This window comes from Panthera leo, chromosome A1 (assembly GCF_018350215.1).
Source record: "Panthera leo isolate Ple1 chromosome A1, P.leo_Ple1_pat1.1, whole genome shotgun sequence".
NCBI lineage: Eukaryota > Metazoa > Chordata > Mammalia > Carnivora > Felidae > Panthera > Panthera leo.
Genome location: NC_056679.1, coordinates 157,180,616 through 157,199,819, shown reverse-complemented (window position 1 = coordinate 157,199,819; position 19,204 = coordinate 157,180,616). Strand labels below are relative to the sequence as shown.

At 36.7% G+C, this 19,204-nt stretch overlaps 1 protein-coding gene across 4 annotated transcripts in view; it reads left to right on the top strand.

Moving 5' to 3' along the window:
* The window catches only part of TTC37 (tetratricopeptide repeat domain 37), a 112,177-nt gene that overhangs the window by 28,034 nt on the left and 64,939 nt on the right, over window positions 1-19,204 (top strand). For 3 of the 4 annotated variants that reach the window (XM_042943792.1, XM_042943781.1, XM_042943809.1), the window contains exons 4-13: window positions 691-781; window positions 2,699-2,842; window positions 3,911-4,002; window positions 4,449-4,524; window positions 5,278-5,418; window positions 8,178-8,276; window positions 8,385-8,493; window positions 15,916-16,056; window positions 17,895-17,996; window positions 18,815-18,954. In XM_042943792.1, the coding sequence (XP_042799726.1) occupies window positions 692-781; window positions 2,699-2,842; window positions 3,911-4,002; window positions 4,449-4,524; window positions 5,278-5,418; window positions 8,178-8,276; window positions 8,385-8,493; window positions 15,916-16,056; window positions 17,895-17,996; window positions 18,815-18,954 (1,134 nt within the window). In that variant the 5' untranslated portion in view covers window position 691. The remainder of the gene's footprint in view (window positions 1-690; window positions 782-2,698; window positions 2,843-3,910; window positions 4,003-4,448; window positions 4,525-5,277; window positions 5,419-8,177; window positions 8,277-8,384; window positions 8,494-15,915; window positions 16,057-17,894; window positions 17,997-18,814; window positions 18,955-19,204) is intronic. The other variant, XM_042943801.1, reaches the window with a different exon arrangement.

Below are 19,204 nucleotides of genomic sequence, written 5' to 3'. Positions count from 1 at the left end.
TATAATTTATAGAAACCAGTGTTAAAACAATATTTTCTCACACTCTTACATCATGGTTACTGAAATTTGTTTATGTTCATATTTTTATGTTGTAATTTGGGCTTATTCTACTAAATCTTGCTTAATGTAGAATTGGATTGAGGTTGATGTGTATTTTGGGTCCTGGTACATTACATCATCTGTGTTTTATCCTACTATATGAAGAATGAGTATAACTCAAGTACAACTCAATTTTAACAAGTATCTATTAATGTGTCCAACTTGTCAGATAATAGGTGCTGGCAATAATACAAAGTAGTACACAACACAACTACAGACAAAAATCCCTGCCTCCATGGAACTTATATTCTGCTGGGTTTGGGGGAACAGATAGTAAATAAAATAAGTAAAATATATAGTGTATAAGATGCTAAATGTTAGGGATGCAGTTAAGGCAATATTGAGGTTGGGTGTTGGGGGTGAGGAAGTGTTGAAATTTTAATTAGCTTGGCTAACCAAGGTTTCACCAAGCAATGACATTTGAATAAAAATCTGAAGAGGTAGGGGAATATGCTATATGTACCTTAAGGTGGAAAGAATCTTCCAGGGAGAAGGAATTGCATATGCCTTTTTCAGATAATTAAGTTTGTTGGAACTATTATAATTAGGCAGGTATTATTATAGGTTCACTCAGGGTTTTTATTTTGACAGAATGTCCAGCAAGGAAGTAAAGACTGCTCTAAAAAGTGCTAGAGATGCAATCAGAAACAAAGAATACAAAGAAGCTTTGAAACATTGTAAGGTAACCAATGTTTTGTTTTGTTTTGTTTTTCCTTCCACGGTGAAAGCGTGTTTCCCATTCACAAGCATTATGGATGTAATAAGTGTATCATTTATTGTCTAAATATAACAAAATGCCTGGGTTGTTTAGTAGCACCATTAGAATGGTTGTGCTAGGACAAACTACTTCACCATTCTTAATTTTGTCTCTCTCTGTATTGGTAACTTATCAAAGTCATGTTCTTAAAACCTGAATACCTCTGTGGTATCTTTTGATGGGGTGTACTATGGAGCACTACTGTATCATAAAGTTCTTCTTTTTTAATGGTATGTTGACATTGTGATTCTATTTGGTTTGTGAATGGGAGACTCAAGATTCTAAACCCCTTTGTATGCTGCTGATGGGAATGTGCCTGTCCAGAGGGAGGAATTGTATGTGCAGGAAGGAGAAGTAGTGGTGGAAGTGAAGTCCTTGGGAAGGGAAGAGAGGATGGGATCCCAAGTTTGATAGGAGAGTCTTGATACTTCTTCCATCTTAGCAGGAGGAAAGATAGGTGTAAATCCAGATTTGTAGATTGTCAGACTTATAGATTTGGGGGTAGGAAGAGGGGCATGTTCCCCTCCGATGTCTTCTATTTTCTTAGTGAGGTATAAGCTGAGAGTGGAAGAGCAATTGCATAGGAGGTTTGAGACGAAGGAAGGTATGAAGTAGTTGTTATTTATTGGGAAAACGAACTTACTAGTAAGGTTTGGAAAGGATTGCCAGGCCCTACTGAATGTCCATTTGAAGTTTCATGTTATTGAAGGGACATCAGTGAAGTCAGTTGTGTAGCTTCTCCCTTCATGTTCAACTTCTTAGGCTTAGAAATGGGCATGTTGTGGGTCAAGTATGAATGTTGAGAAAGATGATGGAGAAGAGAGGAGAAGGAGTTGAGGATGTTTACAAGGGAGTGATGACAGTGATGGGTCAGGGGAGTCTAAGCTGGGGAAGGAGGAATGAGAATTGAGAAGTGGGGCAGTAGTAGAAAAGAGGGTGGGGTCAACTAATCGGACATATCAGAGGTTAAAGCATTGTTAGCTTTGGTAGTTACCCCATTTGTTGGGTTTTTGGGAGGCAGCATTGTTGGATAGAATGGAATTTGTGCTATATAGATTGGTGACAGATTGCTAGAAGTGTTATGTGGATGTGTATAAAAATAATCTGGCTCAACTCATGTCAATATTCTTTTTTTCTCTAGAATATGTAAAATCTTAACTGATTTCATTTTAGCTACTAGTTTTGTTTTCTTACACTAGAACCTATTGGTTTTCTGTTTCAAACTTTTACCTTAGCAAATAGCTGTTATTTCTGAAAGCAGTAGCTCTACATATAATTTTTATTCCTGTTGACAGGTGGTGTTTAAACATTCATCACCACTATTTATTTTGAACATATTTGATATAGTTACATTGGGGTCAGTCTGCTTTCTTACCCTACAGTTTCAGTGAAAACTCTCATCTGTCTAAGAGAGGGCAATGTTGTCATAGTGAAAGAAAATGTGGGAATTGGTTAGGGTGAAATGATATGGAAAACAGTTTTGTGAATTGACCCTAAACAGTGTGGAGTGGAAGCAGGCAGGATGGTTGGGTGGTATGAATACTTTTACTCTTTTTACACAGCATTTTCAGGGAGCATGGGGAGGCATTTGATGGAGGCATCAGGATTACTTGGGCAGCTTTTAAAAAATATGACTCATATTTTTGACCTGTTACATTTATTGATCTAGTTGCACTCCTCCTCTCCTTGAGGAAACTGAAGACCAGAGACGTTAAGTGGCTTTCTTAAGATTGCTCAATGGCAGGTCCAGATTTCCTTACGCTCAAGTAGACTGTCTTTAGTTGCTTTTTACCCATTAGCTTCCAAAATTTAATGACCTGCTCTTTTAATTTTTTTAATCAGACAGTGTTAAAACAAGAGAAAAATAACTATAATGCCTGGGTTTTTATTGGTGTTGCTGCAGCCGAGCTAGAACAACCTGATCAGGCCCAGGGTGCCTATAAGAAAGCTGCTGAACTAGAGCCAGACCAATTGCTGGCTTGGCAGGTATGTACAAATTTCGTGCCCTATATTACAGTAAAGAAGTTTTTCCCCTTTTTTAAAAATATAGGTAACAGCTTTAAACTAGGCATTTAAACCTTTATTTAACCCTCAGAAGAAAAAAAAATTAAATAGGTTGGTTTTCTAAACCAGCAAGTTAGTTAAAAAAAAAAAAAAAAAAAAGATGCCAGTGATGCTGTTTTCCATTATTTAACATCCAAGCCAATGGATTATTTCTAAATGTGAGGATTAGAATTGAAATATGATTATGTAAATCTCTAACTTAATTATGTGTGTATATGAAAGACTTATCAAGAATATTCTTTATGCTTGAGGGAAACATGTATATTAATATGTTTCCTAAAAGTAAAGTATAAAAAATGTGCAGTCTGTTTTGAATACAAGTGAAATTCTTTTTTCTTATTTAATGGTCTTCATGTTTTTTGTTGGCTTCTCCAACTTCTTCATATTTAATAACTTTGTTTCCTATCTCAACCACATCTTAGAAACTGTGATTTCTAATATGTAGTAGGAGAACATGAACCTGTTTGCCTCATGTTATGTGAACAAGAACATGAGTGGGGATATCTGGTGACACACTTAGGGAGATGCCTGCTTTTATTATGTATTGATTGATTTAGGATATGTGATCTTTAATTGAACCAAAAATTACAGTCTCCACAAAACGCTTGGATTTTTTTTATTTGGCCATATAAAAGTAGTGTCATCTGGTAATGTCTTAAGAGTTAAGATTATATAATCATTCAGAAATATTTTTTGTTGTGAAACACTTCAGATGTATTTTCAGAAGTAAAGAGAATGGTATAATGAGCCCCCCTGGCTATCACCTAGCTTCATTAAAAATCCACACATTTCAGTATTTTTTCATCTATACTTTCATATATTTTCCCTCACCCTTAATTATTTGGAGGCAAATCCCAGACATATTGTTTCATTTGTAAATTATATTTTTTAATCACAAATAATCTTTATAGATTGTCACTTTGTTTAGCAAAATGAATGTGAGAATGTTGTACTTTTTGGAAGAGTAATCTCTATTGTTTCCTATTTTAGGGGTTAGCAAGTTTATATGAGAAATGTAATCACATAAATGCTAAGGAAGACTTACCTGGTGTTTACCAAAAGCTCCTGGATCTTTATGAAAGGTAATCGCTGTATGGGGAAAGGCAGTGTCTTTAAAGTTTTAATTGGAATAAACTGATAAAAACTTATATAGAAGTACTCCAGACATTTACTGGGAATTGAGAAGCATTTTTCTTTCATACTTTGGTTATAGAATTCCTTGATTGTGACTGAAACAGAATCAAAACACGATTAATAAGAGGACTGATTAATCTGGGAACTTTGATATAATTTTCAGTTAAGACCATGGAAGATATTATTTCTTAAACCTTTTATTTTTTAATGGGAGGCTCATTTTATAAAATTTTCTTGTGGTATGAAAGAAGATATGTTCTAATTTAAAGAAGATACGTTCTAATTTAAAATAATGCCTGACTGTATTACTGGGATTTATTAATTTTAGTATCTTAAGTCCTTGGTTGTTTTCAATAATCAGATTCAAAATCCTTTTTTTTTTTTTTATTCTAAGTGTTGACAAACAGAAGTGGTGTGATGTCTGTAAGAAACTTGTGGATCTATATTACCAAGAAAAGAAACACCTAGAGGTTGGTAAATGATTTGCTGGACTGGTAGACTTCTTTTAATGAAACCATTATTTAAAAAAAGCTTTCAGGGTGCCTGAGTGGCTCATTGGTTAAAGGTCCAACTCTTGATTTCAGCTCAGGTCATGATCTCACTAGTTTGTGAAATTGAGCCCCATGCATCCGGCTCTGTTCGGTATTCTCTCTCTCTCCCTCTCTCTCTGCCCCTCCCCCACTTGTGAGTACGCACTCTCTCTCTGTCTCTCTCTCTCAAAATAAATAAATAAACATTAAAAAAAAGAAAACTTTGATTTTAGCTTGAGAGAAAATTTAAAAAATTACTATGTAGTATGATATTAAAAGAATATAGACAGATAATACCAATTACAGTATTTTGGAACTTTGAAATTTTAGTTGTCATAACTTCCAAACCCTTTTGAAACTAGGCAGGGATAAATAAATAAACAAAGGCATCATCTGTAGAATTTAGTGACGTGTTTGTAGTGCACCCATAGTGGATGCTCTAAGTTAGGAAGTTTGGGGCGTGTAGTCTTATTCCAGTTTCTACTCTGGTATCTCAGTCGTACTTCTAAAGTAAGGGCTGTGTGGATTTACCTAGTCACCTTTTTTGTAGAATTCAGAGTAAATGGAGTTCTGGGCTTTTGCTGTTTTATGTATTAGCAGATGAAAGTATTGCTATGTATAGATTTTATATTTTTTGCACTGGCGTTTTTGATATTTAAGATAAAATAATGATTTAAATCTCCCTCTTCATAGGTGGCCCGAACATGGCACAAATTGATAAAGACACGGCAGGAGGAAGGTGCAGACAACCAAGAGCTTCATCAGCTGTGGAGGAGATTGACTCAGTTGCTGGCTGAGAGTACTGAGGATCAGAATAATGAGACCCAGCAATTGGTATTGACCCATTTATTCCCTACAGTTTGTGTCATGAAAATTGATCATTGTGAATTGAATTTAGCAAATGGAAACATACTAGTGTAATATAGAAAAGTGCCGTATGTCAAAATTGTTATCAGAGTTCAGTTTTAAATTGACAGAAGTTCTTGCTGACACCGTCAGAATTGTTGGCCTGCAGTCTCATACTAAGTCCGGACAGAGTGGAATTGGTACTTAGGGTATCATAATTTCCTTCCTTGTATTCATAAGAATCCACAATAAATCAGTTATGCCATCACTGTGAAAAAGAAACTATGAGCTTGGCTTTCACAAAACTACGGTAATTTCTAAAGTTGTACTTACTTAAAGATATGTTTCTTCATATTTTTGAAATAAGAGTACTGAATTATTTTGAGGCTTAGCAACTTGAGTATTTTGCTTATGGTATTTATTTAGGGTACTTATATCTAGAAATATTCCTTTTTGGTGTACAGTGTAGGGCACAGTGAAGTAATTGAAAAGAATTTTTAAAAAGATTAAAACAATTCATTGATTTTGAACTGTAGTTGGAAAATATCTTATTCTACTTTTTTATACTTCTAAGTTTAAAAGTAAACTTAATTTCTTATAATAAATAATCATTCACTGTACACTTGTAACTTGAATGGACTATTTATTTTAATTTTTTAAAAGTTTATTTTTGAGAGAGAGAGAACGTGCACAGTGGGAAAGGGGCAGAGAGAGAGGGAGACACAGAATCCAAAGCAGGCTCCAGGCTTTGAGCTGTCAGCTCAGAGCCCCATGTGGGGCTCGAACCCACAGACTGTGAGATCATGACCTGAGCCCAAGTTGGATGCTCAACCAAATGAGCCACCCAGGCACCCGAATGGACTTTTTAAATATAAGCAGTTATAGGGGCGCCTGGGTGGCTCAGTTGGTTAAGCATCCGACCTCGGCTCAGGTCATGATCTCACGGTTTGTGGGTTCGAGCCCCGCATCAGGCTCTGTGCTGACAGCTCGGAGCCTGGAGCCTGCTTCTGATTCTGTGTCTCCCTCTCTCTCTGCCCCTCCCCTGCTCATCCTGTTTCTCTTTGTCTCTCAAAAATAAATAAATGTAAAAAAAATTTTTTTTTTTAAATATATAAGCAGTTATAGACTGTAAAGGATGGGAAGTTCATTTTTTTTTTTTTGTATGTTTGTTCATTTGTTCACTCATTAATTTATTCCTTTATTCAGAAAATACTTATTAAGAACCTACTATATTTGTCAGGCAGTGTCCTAAATGCTGGAGATAAAAATAACAAAAATAAGATTTGCATTTGTCTGTGTGTTGGTTTATCTGTGTATAGATTTAGTTGTGGAAAAAATTGAGCAGTGACAAAATTAAGTGGTTTGCCAACTTCTCTCTCTCTTTTTTTTAATGTTTATTTATTTTGAGAGAGAGAGAGACAGAGACAGAGCGTGAGTGGGGGAGGGGCAGAGAGCGAGGGAGACATAGAATCCTAAGCAGGCTTCAGGCTCCAAGCTGTCAGCACAGAGCCTGATGTGGGGCTCGAACCCACCCACTGGGAGATCACAACCTGAGCCGAAGCCAGATGCTTAACCAACTGAGCACCCAGGCACCCTGCCAACTTCTCTTAAATGATATCTTTATATTATGACATCATGTAAGTATAGGTTACCAGAATATCAAACATATACCAAAATAAGTAAAAAAAAAAATTTTTTTTAATTATCTGTTTTCTCCTCTATGAAAGAGAACTAATTATACTTGCTATGTTAAGACTTGATTCTTAACTGTTAAAATATGAAAAGAGGATTTTGGCGGTGGGGTTATTTTCACCTTGAATTCTAATGATAATTTCGTTTTATTTAAATGTGTTCATGAAAAAAGACATCACTTGTTTTCCAGATGATAATTTCATTGCTATTTTTTTAAACCCCTTGTGCTAAACACCATAAGTTAGCCTTCCTTTTTTGCAAGATCATTAACTTAATCAGAACAGTAAAATTTTACTTATTTATGTAGACTTTATACCATACTGTACAAAGAAAATTGGAAGTAGTGAACTGTATTATGAGTTTTCATTATGAAGTCATGGAGATTCATCTTTAAAAGTGGTAGAACTTCTGTAATTAATTGAATAGTATCCTTTAAAATGCTTGATTTGGGTTCTAGTATTGCTTTTCTTGCTCAAATACATTTAGAAAACTTCTTTTGGTATTTTCTTCAAAATCACTTAGTAATACCAGATAAAAAGTGATTTTATTATAGTTCAGTCATATTTCTGGTTTTATTTTGATAAACTTCATAACATTTTATTTTGATAACTTCATAAAATTTGTTTTTTAAGACTGAGGATTTCCTACCACTGAAGATGTTCCAAAGGACATGCTGGTGATTTTGGTAGAGATATTTTAAAAATGATCTGAGCAGTAGCAGTTACACTGCTATTCATGATTATACCTCTCCAGTTAACTACTTTATAGGGAATAGCAAGCACTTACAAGAATGTTTTGTTAAATTCATAATGCTGATTTATATAGTTACCCTCATTAGTTCAGTGCAGTCTCCTGGCCAGTTGGGGTTAAACTGTATTCAAAAACCTACGTGCCATTTTTTTTTTTTCTTCATGAAATTGTCAAGGCCAGATAATAAAATACATTTGCAATTAGTTGAAGTTGTATCTTGTATAAGAGAGTCTTACATGTTCAACTGTTTACTACATTTGTCATTTCAATATGCTACAGATGATAGGTTTTTTTGTTTGTTTCAGCTTTTAACTGCTTTTGAGAATGCACTGGGCTTATCAGAAAATATTCCTAGTGAAGATCACCAAGTACTTTATAGACATTTCATTCAGTGTTTATCCAAAGTAAGTTGATTTTAAAAATCTCTGATGTGATGTTTATATTCTAATTAGGAAAGTGTTCACAAGTATATTTTACTATTACTTAGTTTATTTTACTTTGATATTTTCTAGTTTCCTCATGAAACTGCTAGGTTGAAGAAGGCCTGTGAAGGAATGATAAACATCTATCCCACTGTACAATATCCATTAGAAGTGCTTTGTTTGCATTTGATTGAATCAGGTAATTTCTTCTTTATTATATTGTGGGTCCTAAAAGTGTATGAGCATGTGAGAGTGATGTTGCTATCAATAAAAAAATTGTTTCAGTGCCTACAGTGTGCCAATGTATTGTTTGAATATTTCTGGACATAAAAGGAAGTACAGTATGTTGCCTTTACGCACATGAAGAGGCTAATAAATGTAGAAAAGTATAGTGACACAGAGGAATTATGAATTCCTGAGTTCATTGTAGATCATTGAAGTCTTTTGGAAGGTGGGAATTGAGGAGAGTCTTAAATTTTCCATACAAATTAGAAAAACTGGAGGAGGTGAAAGGAGCTCTGAGGGCATGAACAGAAGTATGGAGAGAGCTAGGTTGCAATTTTTCAGAATAGTAAGATAGTTTCACTTGCTCTACTGGAAGGAATAACTTAAGATAGATTTTGGTTGAATAGGTTGGACCATATTGCATAGGGCTATGAATGTCACGCAAAGGGTTTTGTGAACTATGCACATTCTCAGTGTTGATGTTATGTTGCAGTGTCACAGGTACATAGTTACACATGCTGTAATACTGTAAAGTAATGGAGCTTGTAAATGATCTCCTTTTTTAATGAAATAGAGTAGATTCAAATCAGAGATTATGTCTTAACGTATGCCTCTCCTTTCCTGAGGAGAGGAGAGAGAACTGATGACACCTAGCTTGCTAGGAGTTGTCAGAACCTGTGTCTGCCGACATCTTGTGCCCAGGGCTGGTGTTCAGTCTGTTTACAAGAGGTTAACCCAGTTGGTTTTCACACCAGTCTCTGTCCTTTCTGTCAGTATCTGTGCTAAATAGATTGTTTTTCATATAATTTGACCATCACTTTTGTCCATGCCTGTATTCAACTGATGTGAACAAAGTTCATAGAAATTAGTCACTGAAATGGAAGTAATTTGTGTTAGTGATTATAAATTATTGCAGAGCTTTACTAATTGTTTTTACTTTGTTGCTAAATGAGTAGACCTGTGGGAATGCTTTATGTATGAATAACCATCACATGTTTCATTATAGAAAAATTGTTGAAAACTAGGGCTAGAGGTAACCGAGGGAAAATGCCTGTTGGAAAAATATCATTGCCTCTATCTTGGCTCTCCACTTTAAGTTTCCCTTCTAGTTCTACTTATACTTTTTCCCGGCTGGTGTCTGAATTTAAATTCAGAACTGTTACCTTCAGTCTTATATTTTTTTGGTGAGAATTAAGCAGATCCCCTTTTCTTTAACTGACTCAGAAACAGACTTGCAAGAGCACTTTTCACTATTGTGAGAGAAGAGCTACTAATTGTTTCAGTCAGTCAACTTATGAAGTATAAAATCAAACTAATACGGTAGTATGCAGGATAGATTGTATAGAAGATAGACTAGATTGGGTAGACTAAATGATCTTGGGAATGAATGAACTGTGAACATATGTGAATATGTTCTACTGTAACAATAGAAAGTAACACCTGGATGAAAAAAAAAATAGAAGAGATTTGTTAGAGGTAAATGGAGGAAGAATATAATTTTACTTTTAGCTCTCTTGAAAAGTTGGTCTAGGGGCGCCTGGGTGGCGCAGTCGGTTAAGCGTCCGACTTCAGCCAGGTCACGATCTCACGGTCCGTGAGTTCGAGCCCCGCGTCGGGCTCTGGGCTGATGGCTCGGAGCCTGGAGCCTGTTTCCGATTCTGTGTCTCCCTCTCTCTCTGTCCCTCCCCCGTTCATGCTCTGTCTCTCTCTGTCCCAAAAATAAAATAAACGTTGAAAAAAAAAAAAAAAAAAAAAAAAAAAAAAGAAAAGTTGGTCTAATATAGAATGATCATCTGTAAGAAAGTTGAGTGGTGGAGAGGAGATGTTAGTGGACAAAGGGAAATGTCCATCTGGCTTGCAGATGAGAGATCTGTACTAAGACTAGACATAAGGTTTAGAGATCACTCGCATGTTGGTTAAAGTGAAGTGTGTGACTTCAGAGGATGACTAAAGTACAAAAAGCTGAAAATTGTCTCGGGTGGTGCTGGATGGCTTAAAGGGAAAGGGAGGAAGAAAGCAAAGAGGAAAGTAGAAAACAGAGATGCAGAGAAGTCTCACAGGAACATGGAGGAAACTGATGTGAAGTAACAGAGAAGGCTCAAGGAAAGAGCATTTCAGAAAGATCTTCATTGACATATTGAACAGCTAATTTTATGATTGGGAGGCCTTTATTTAGGGCTATTTTTTCTAACCAAGGTGATTGAATTGGAACTTAGATTTCAATGGGAAAAGAGTCCAAAGAAGTGGTTAGCAGATATTAAAAGAAGCAATCTAGGGATTTGACCGATTGTGTTTAAGGGAAAGGAGGAGGAAGGATACAAAGGGGATGGTAAACTTTTAGAGGAGTAGGAGGATTATAGTCGTGTTGCCTGCGAGGAGAGTTTCAAGAAGAAAGGGCTAGTTAACATTGTTAATTTGTATTGAGGTCAAGGAAGATGAGGCATAATAAGAGACTTTCAGTATGAGGAGCATACTTGTGAATTTTTATGGGTTTTCTTTTTCCACTGACAGGAAACATAATTCCAAAATTCACCTAGTTTCTTCAGATTTTAACATGAGACCCAATAGGTTCCCAAGATAAATGGGCTGATTTTTGTAGTTGGCCTCTGGTACCCATCCCTCCACCCCTTTTTCTACTCTTACAATTGCTATTGAGAAAGTAATGGCTGTTGTTCACCCTTTTCTCTCTATTTTCTTTCAGCTATTAATGGTTTTTACTATTCCCTTATTCTTGACCTGCTCATGGGCCAAATGGCACAAGACAATACTTGAAATTTCTTTTTGAAGACTGATTGAAAGCTTTCTCAATAAGCACATGTATGCCTATAATGTAGATTTGTTGAATAAACATGGCCCCTGTATTTCAAAAAGATTACAAAATTATAGAAGAAATTAGATCAACAAAGTCTGCAGTTTTGCACGTAAATTCAGTATTTGACAAAGCATTCTAGTAAAGAGAGCAAGTGGGTTATGCTAAATGATTAGAGAGTGTGTTGGTTTACGTGAAAAAAATCATCCTTGGTGAGGGTATTTTGTAGAACTGAAAGAAAGAGAGGTTTATATCCTGGTAAAGGGGAGTGGGTAGGTGGATATTCACACATATGGTACGTCAAGGAAGAGTTTTTTCTTTGTGGCATCTTTGGCTGTAAGAATTTGTGGGATGGAGTGGTTCAGGCTTAGGTACATTCTAAGGTAAAGCATCATTCTTGGCATAGAACTTTGACAGTTAATGCAGGACAGTAGGGAGCTGTGGTGAAAGATTTCTTGTTTTCTTTTCATTGCTTCTCTAAACCAAACTTTCTGTGTATTAAGAACTTGTGAAAATCTGTAAGGTCTTTCAAGACTGACCTATCCTCCTCCAGTGTGCTTTAGTATCTGCAGAATGTGGTACTTCACAGCAGTTAATCACTGGGTTCTCTTACACTGGGGACAAATATATTTGGTTCTCTTTTGTCCTCCTTTGCATGTTGAGACTTGAAGATTCATTTTCAAAATGACTCAGTTTATAAAGCTTCACATAACAAGTAGTGAATAGCTTTTACAGTTGTCAGCTGGTAAAATGTTATTTTGTGCTAAATGACCTCAATTTATTTTATTTTGCTTTATAGCTGAAATGGGGGAGGATGAGAAAGCTTGGTTCTTCAAATCCAAACATGAAAAAGCTCAAGATTGTGTGCTCTGGAAATATTAGAAAATCTGTATGCAAATAAATAAATGAGTACATGCTGTTTTGTTTTGTTTTTTTCCCCAAGCTAGGTTTATTTAAAAGAAAAATTCTATAGTAGTGATCAGTTTCTTTGTGATGTCAGCAATTGATTAGTTATTTTTAAAAATCACCTTGTTTTGGTGGTAAACTTTAGGAAACGGAATTCTCATCGGTATTACTGAGCATCTATCCTGAACCTCTTCAGAACACCTTTTATTCTTGGAGATTTAGCATTCATTGGCCCCAAATCTAACTTGTTTTATTGGCAAATAAAAATAATATTGTCAGACTTGTTTTCAGGTTGTTAAATCTGGGATCTTAGGCTCTTTTAAATGTTAAAAAAAGCAGATAAATAAATGATTTTCTATTCAAAAGAATTCAAGTTTATTTCCTGTTTCTAGTCTCCGCCTATTATTCAGCTAGTATTCTCAACAAGAGTTAGTATGGAGAAGAGGGGTGAGGATTGAAGCTTTGGAATATCCCTCATTTCTACATAGGATCAGTGATGTTGTTACTACCGTTGATGGTTTGGGGGAACACTAGAGAAAATTCCTCTTTGTCATATGTAGAGAATATGTTTCCCAGGGCTAGAACATAGTCTGCCCAAATCTCTTGATTTCTGTAATTGTGCTCCCAGATGTTAAGGAAAGTTTATCTTGTTTTAAAAGTTTCTCTTGTTCATCTTAGCCTTTTAGAAACTGTTTTCATCTACCTACCCATACTTTGTTTACCTTTGTAAGTTTTTAGGTACCGTGCTTATGGATGATCTTGAAAGATGCATGGTTGGCTTCTCTTCTTTCCATCACAGGTGTGTTTTCTGTAATAAGGGCAGTTTATGTGGCCAAGGTAGTCTGTCACGAATTACATTTCTATGGAATAAGAGAGTTTTGATTCAGATGGGTAGAAATTTAAGAATTTATTTTTTAAAAATGTTTTATGCATTTTTTGAGACAGAGACTTACAGAGAGAGAGTGTGAGCATGGGAGGGGCAGACAAAGAGAGGAAGACACAGAATCCTAAGCAGGTTCCACGCTGTCAGCACAGAGCCTGACAGGGGGCTCGAACTCATGATCCGTGAAATCATGACCTGAGCTGTAGTCAGACGATTAATTGACTGAGCCACCCAGGCGCCCCAGTAAAAATTTTTTTTAAAATATTTGTTTATTTTTGAGAGGAAGAAAGAGAGAGAGAGAGAGAGAGCAAGAGTGTGCATGGGGGAGGGACAGAGAGAGAATGGGACAGAGACTCCAAAGCAGGCTCTCTGCGCTGGCAGTACGGAGCCATATGCAGGACTCGAACTCAGCAACCATGAGATCATGACCTGAGCAGAAGTCGGAAGCTTATCTAAGCCACCTAGGTGCCCCTAAAGGAAAAATTTTAATAGCTATTTTATTTTCTTTTCTAGAAGGGTGAACATTTTTATTTTTCCATAGTAATTCTCAGCTACTACTTATTAGCAGACTAAGTCTTTTGGAGGATCAGTTCATAATGGTGTTCTTAAAGGACCATTACAATATTTAATGGATGTCTATTGTATACAAGATACTATGCTAGTCCCTACCCTCCAGAAGTTACTGTTTAGCTACAGGTGTAGAAACACAGGAGATATATATACATATGTATGTATATGTGTATATATGACTAATAATAAAGGTGGTCTATGGTATTGATGAATTCTATAGGCCTGTGGTTCTTAAAGTATTGTCTCTGAACCAGTAATATCAGTATCACCTGAGAACTTAGAAATGCCAACTTTCAGGTAGACCTACTGAAGTCGGAAACTTTGACAGTGGGGCTTAGCATTCTGTGTTTTATTTTTTTTTTATTTTTTAATTTTTTTTAACGTTTATTTATTTTTGAGACAGAGAGACAGAGCATGAATGGGGGAGGGGCAGAGAGAGAGGGAGACACAGAATCGGAAGCAGGCTCCAGGCTCTGAGCCATCAGCCCAGAGCCCGACTTTGAGCTCGAACTCACGGACCGCGAGATCGTGACTTGAGCTGAAGTCGGACGCTTAACCGACTGAGCCACCCAGGCGCCCCATCATTCTGTGTTTTAACAAGTCTTTTGGGTGATTCTGATTCTGATGTCTCAAGCACTGGTGTGCTTGAGAGGAATAGGGTATATGGAATGAGGCATGTCTGTTTTTGGAAATTAACATTTATGGAAGCAATAGTGAGAACACATTGGGAAAAGAAAATTCATATCTAGAAGCATAATAATAGCTGGCTCAAGTCTTTTTTTATAAGCTAACAAGAGTAGTATTTCTTCCAATTTGCTTTCATATCTCACAAACAGTACTGAAGTTTTAATTCTTTAGCTGTTATGAATTTTTTTACTAACTTGGACTGCTAAATCAATATATAATATCATGGATTATGTATTGCTGTGTATCTGGTTTTGAAAAATTTGAAACAGATAACCTAAATGGTAATATGCAAAGAATTTATCTTTGACATCTGTGACTGAAAGGGTGGCTCCACATGGGGGTATGTGTTTTAAATAGATTTCAAAAAAAAGCATCAGGCTGCTTTTTCAAATAAATTAGTTTAATTTAATTGTTTCAAATAAATTAGTTTAATATTTATTCTTCAGGTTGTAGTTTGTTGTAATTAGTTTTTAAGAATTTTCCTGTGTGATTAAACAATTTATCAAAGTGGTGAATACTATGCACAGTTTATTCTCAAGCAGAAGTCACATTTTCCACATGTTTTTATGCTTTTCTGGGAATGGAAATCCTGAGATTGAGGTTGGAGAAAATGGAAATAAAACAAAATAAATGATATTTTCTAAACTAAATTATTTTACCAGAATAAATTTGAAATTAATATAGGCATTACATGATTGTTACATAAGCTTAACCATTAACGTATATAGGAAAATAAAATTTTTGAAAGAATGCAGAAAGGTGCTACTGGACTTGTAGACTTAAGAAGAATGTGACTAAGTTTTTGTATAGTGTCTTGACAAGAAGACTGTCTTTTAATCCCAGATTCTGGAAGAACACTAGATAGGGCATCCTGGCTGTCACATCTCTAGCAGCACATGGTTGCCCAGGGAGAGAGACTGGTGAAGACACTGTCCTTAGGGATTCCTTCATTTAACAACCGAAATTGTTAGTGCTGAACAGCAAAAGGAGAGCTGGCAAGCAGGAGGCTGTGTGTTTTAGCCTAATGGCAAGTAGCAGTAGGTTTCCTGTTTGAAACCTTGAGTATGACTACAGGTTCAGTTTACCCATACTGCAGTGGGTGAAGTGGTTTCTACTGCCAAAATTTAAGATGAAGAGCATAAGTTTTTAATGAAATGTTAAAATTTTTGGTGTTTGTTGGTCTATTTAAGTTTTGAATTCCTGGAATTGATATGGTGGAAGATATGTAAAATGGTATTCGAGATTTAAGTATGTATGCTTTGGCAATTAGAAATTTGAAGTATGAGAGCCTCTGGGTGGCTCAGTCAGTTAAGCACCCCACTTTGGCTCAGGTCATGATCTCGCAGTCTGTGAGTTTAAGCCGCACGTCAGGCTCTGTGCTGATGGCTCGGAGCCTGGAGCCTGCTGTGGATTCTGTGTCTCCCTCTCTCTCTGCCCCTCCCCAACTCAGGCTCTGTGTCTCTCTCAAAAATAAATAAACATTAAACTTTTTAAAAAAGTTTGGAGTACGTATGCTAATCATTTTTCCCTTTTAATTCCAGGCAGTCTTACTGATGAAGGACAGCAGTATTGTCGCAGACTAGTGGAAATGGATTCAAAAAGTGGTCCAGGCTTCATTGGTTTGGGGATTAAAGCATTACAAGACAGAAAGTATGAAGAGGCTGTTAGGAACCTAACTGAAGGCAAGTGTACAGCATAGAGCATGTAACATGAGGTGTAGCTGTAACCAAACTCAAGGGTCTCACTGCTTGGGTTGCTTTAAATTGACCACAATCCAAGGAAGTGTTGAAAGCAAAGAACTTTTATTATTTATCACAGTAAGGAGACAGGGAGATAGCTTTCAAGGCGGTGTCTCCCCATGGGCTTTGTACAGAAAGTGTTTATTCAGTGTATTGGGCAGGGGCAGAGAGCTGGTGTAGACATTAATTTAATGTACACATATTCTCTTCCCCAACTTAAAGCTTTTCATGGGTTTCTGACTGCCCTTAGGATAACATCCAAACTTCTTCACAGGGTTTGCAACCTTCTCGAGTCTGATTTCTTGCCCCTTCCTTCATACTTTGCTAGCTCCCATGCTTCATTTTCAAATATAATGAATCCATATGCTGTTACTTAGGCACTTTGGTCGCGGTGTGTATGCCCAGTATATCAGCATGCTAGTACACACATTGTATGTTCAAAAAATGGCAGAAAATCCCATTCGAGGAAAAAAATCTTAGTATTACAATGAGCTCAAGGTAACTTCAGGATCACTCAGGTGGGCTTTGGTACAGGTCTGCAGCTCCATATCTGCTCAGACTGGCTCATGCCATGGGCTGTCAGGTAAAACACCTAGCAGACTCCTGGGTAGGTAGGAACCACTGGTTCTGCAAAACAAAACACATTCCCTCCCTGATTTTGTCCCTTCCCCTCCTCTCTTCTGCTGATAGCTTTCAGCCCTCTGATCTGAGTAACTCCGCCTTGCATCCTAGCTAACACAGTCAGTAGGTGGTTATCTTTGGGCCTTTCCTTAAGGAGTGGATATTTAAGGGGCATCTAGATGGCTCAGTCAGTTAAGCATTTGACCCTTGATCTTGGCTCAGGTCATGATCTCATGGTTCCTGAGATCAAGCCTTTTGTCGACCTCTGCACTGACAACACAGAGCCTGCTTAGGATTCTCTCTCCCTCTCTCTCTGCCTCTCCCCTGCATGCTCTCTGTCTCTCTCTCAAAATAAATAAACAAAAACATTAAAAACAAAAAGGAACATATATTTAAGATAGAAGTGGAAGAAATATGCTTATATATTCTGGATCTGCTTAGGTCTGAATTCCAAAACTGTCACTCACTAATTCCCAGACCATTAGAAAACTAATTAAATTATCTGTGTCTCATTTGTAAAATAAGGATAATTATATATGTTTTCACCCTGCTGCCGCCCTTAGGAATCTTTAACTTAGTTTTGCCAGGAAACTTTAACTTAGTTTTAGCATTTGTCACAATGGATAGACTTACATTCAAGTAGAGATCTGAAAGACAAATGTAAGCTTGGGGTGGGAGGAGCTTTTCAAGCCAAGAGCTGAAATAGCCTGAGAGGAGAGCACAGCTGGAATTCAAGGTGGTTCAGCAAGATGTGAGAAGGATGTATGGGAGCAGGAAGAGTTAAGAAATGGTAGTGGAGAGGGGCCTTGCACACCTTGTGAAAGAGTTTGCATGTTAAGGGCAGCCAGGAACCTGTGGAATGTTTTGAGCAGAGGAATTTTATAATTCCGTTTGTATTTTTAGAGACATTCTGGCTGCAGTGTAAAGAATGAATTGGAATGGGTGGCAAGCACTTGCAGTGATCTGGGATAAAGATGGTGATGTGAACTGAAGTAGCGATGGTAGAGAAATGGATTGGGGCGTGGAGTCAATGTAGGGAATGATCATGTATGAGAGACAAGGGAGAGGGGAGGGATCTGATTTGGGGGAGTAGATGGCGGTGCCATTCACCTCATTGGTCATAGTAAGTTTGGATTTTGTGATTGCTTTTTTCCTTTTAGGGTTAAAGGAAAGCCCTCTTTGCACAACGGGGTGGTATCATCTGGCCGAAGCCCAAGTTAAAATGCATAGACCTAAGGAAGCTGTTCTTTCATGCAGTCAAGGTATTCCTGATATCTGCATTGGTGGCCAACTGTTTCTTTTCATGTTAAAGGAGAAAATTGGTGGTTTAAAAAAACTCACATGCTTTATTTTGTATTTTAAGTTACTCACTAATTTAAATTTCATTGAGATGGTTAAATAATGCCTAGTGTGTATTTACTTTTAAACTAACCATGAGTATTTTTCAAAGGATTCCTTGGAATTTTGACATAGCCAGTTTAGGCTTGTGTGGAGGTGGTCTGTCTTTGTAATAAGGAAGTTTCTGGTGCATCCAGGACTTCAGGAGTTTTTGATTCCTCTCATGTAGATAAGAGCAGTCTTAGGCATCTTGGAGCCTATTTGAATGTGGTCAGATGGGTCAGGCGAGGGATAGGAAATCATAAAAAGTGATTCACTGCTCTTGACACAGCTGGTGGCCTACCTTCTGTAGTTGAGACACAGTTCACCCTGGTCCTTTTGAATCCAGCTTCTTTCCCATTCCGGTGTGCCTAATTTGCTAAGTTTGTTACCAATGGTTTGGCTAACTTTTGTTATGTAGCAGATACAGATATAGATAGCCATTGTGTTTCAGGATGTTCACTTTTATTATATGTTATGTAAAGATAGAGATTTTAAATTCAGATGTATTCTGTTTTAAATTCAGATATTTCCTTAAAGAATTCAGGGAATAATCTATCTTTAGCTCGGAATTATTCTTCATGTATATTATTTTGGCAATTTATTCTTACTGTATCTCCAATTTATTATTTTTTACCCTTAACAAGAAGAAATAAGTGAAGTAATATGGTTGTCTTCATTCAGATGTCCTTAATTTTGTCAGCTCTGAAGAACATAGATAATCTTGGTGTGTCTGGTGGCAGTCTTCATCAGAAGAATCTTTGTCTCCGTTTGAAAGCAGAGGCTTTGATTAAACTCTCAGATTATGAATCTTCAGTGGAAGCAATCTGTACTCTTGATCAGGTAGTCTTATCATCAGGTTTTTCCCTTCGACTTTACTTTTTCCAGTCAAATGGGCACCAACCACTCCCTCCTTCCACAAATACTTAATCAAATTTTGTGTTCGAGGTATGAATTCACCACATCTGCCTTTTCCACATCACACACTTGGAAACTTCCAAAGTTATTTGTTTGCCTCTTGGTTAAGTACTTACAATGTTTTTCATAGGTGTGATTTCTTTCTTTAGTATTGTTCTTATTCTCCTTTTCTCTT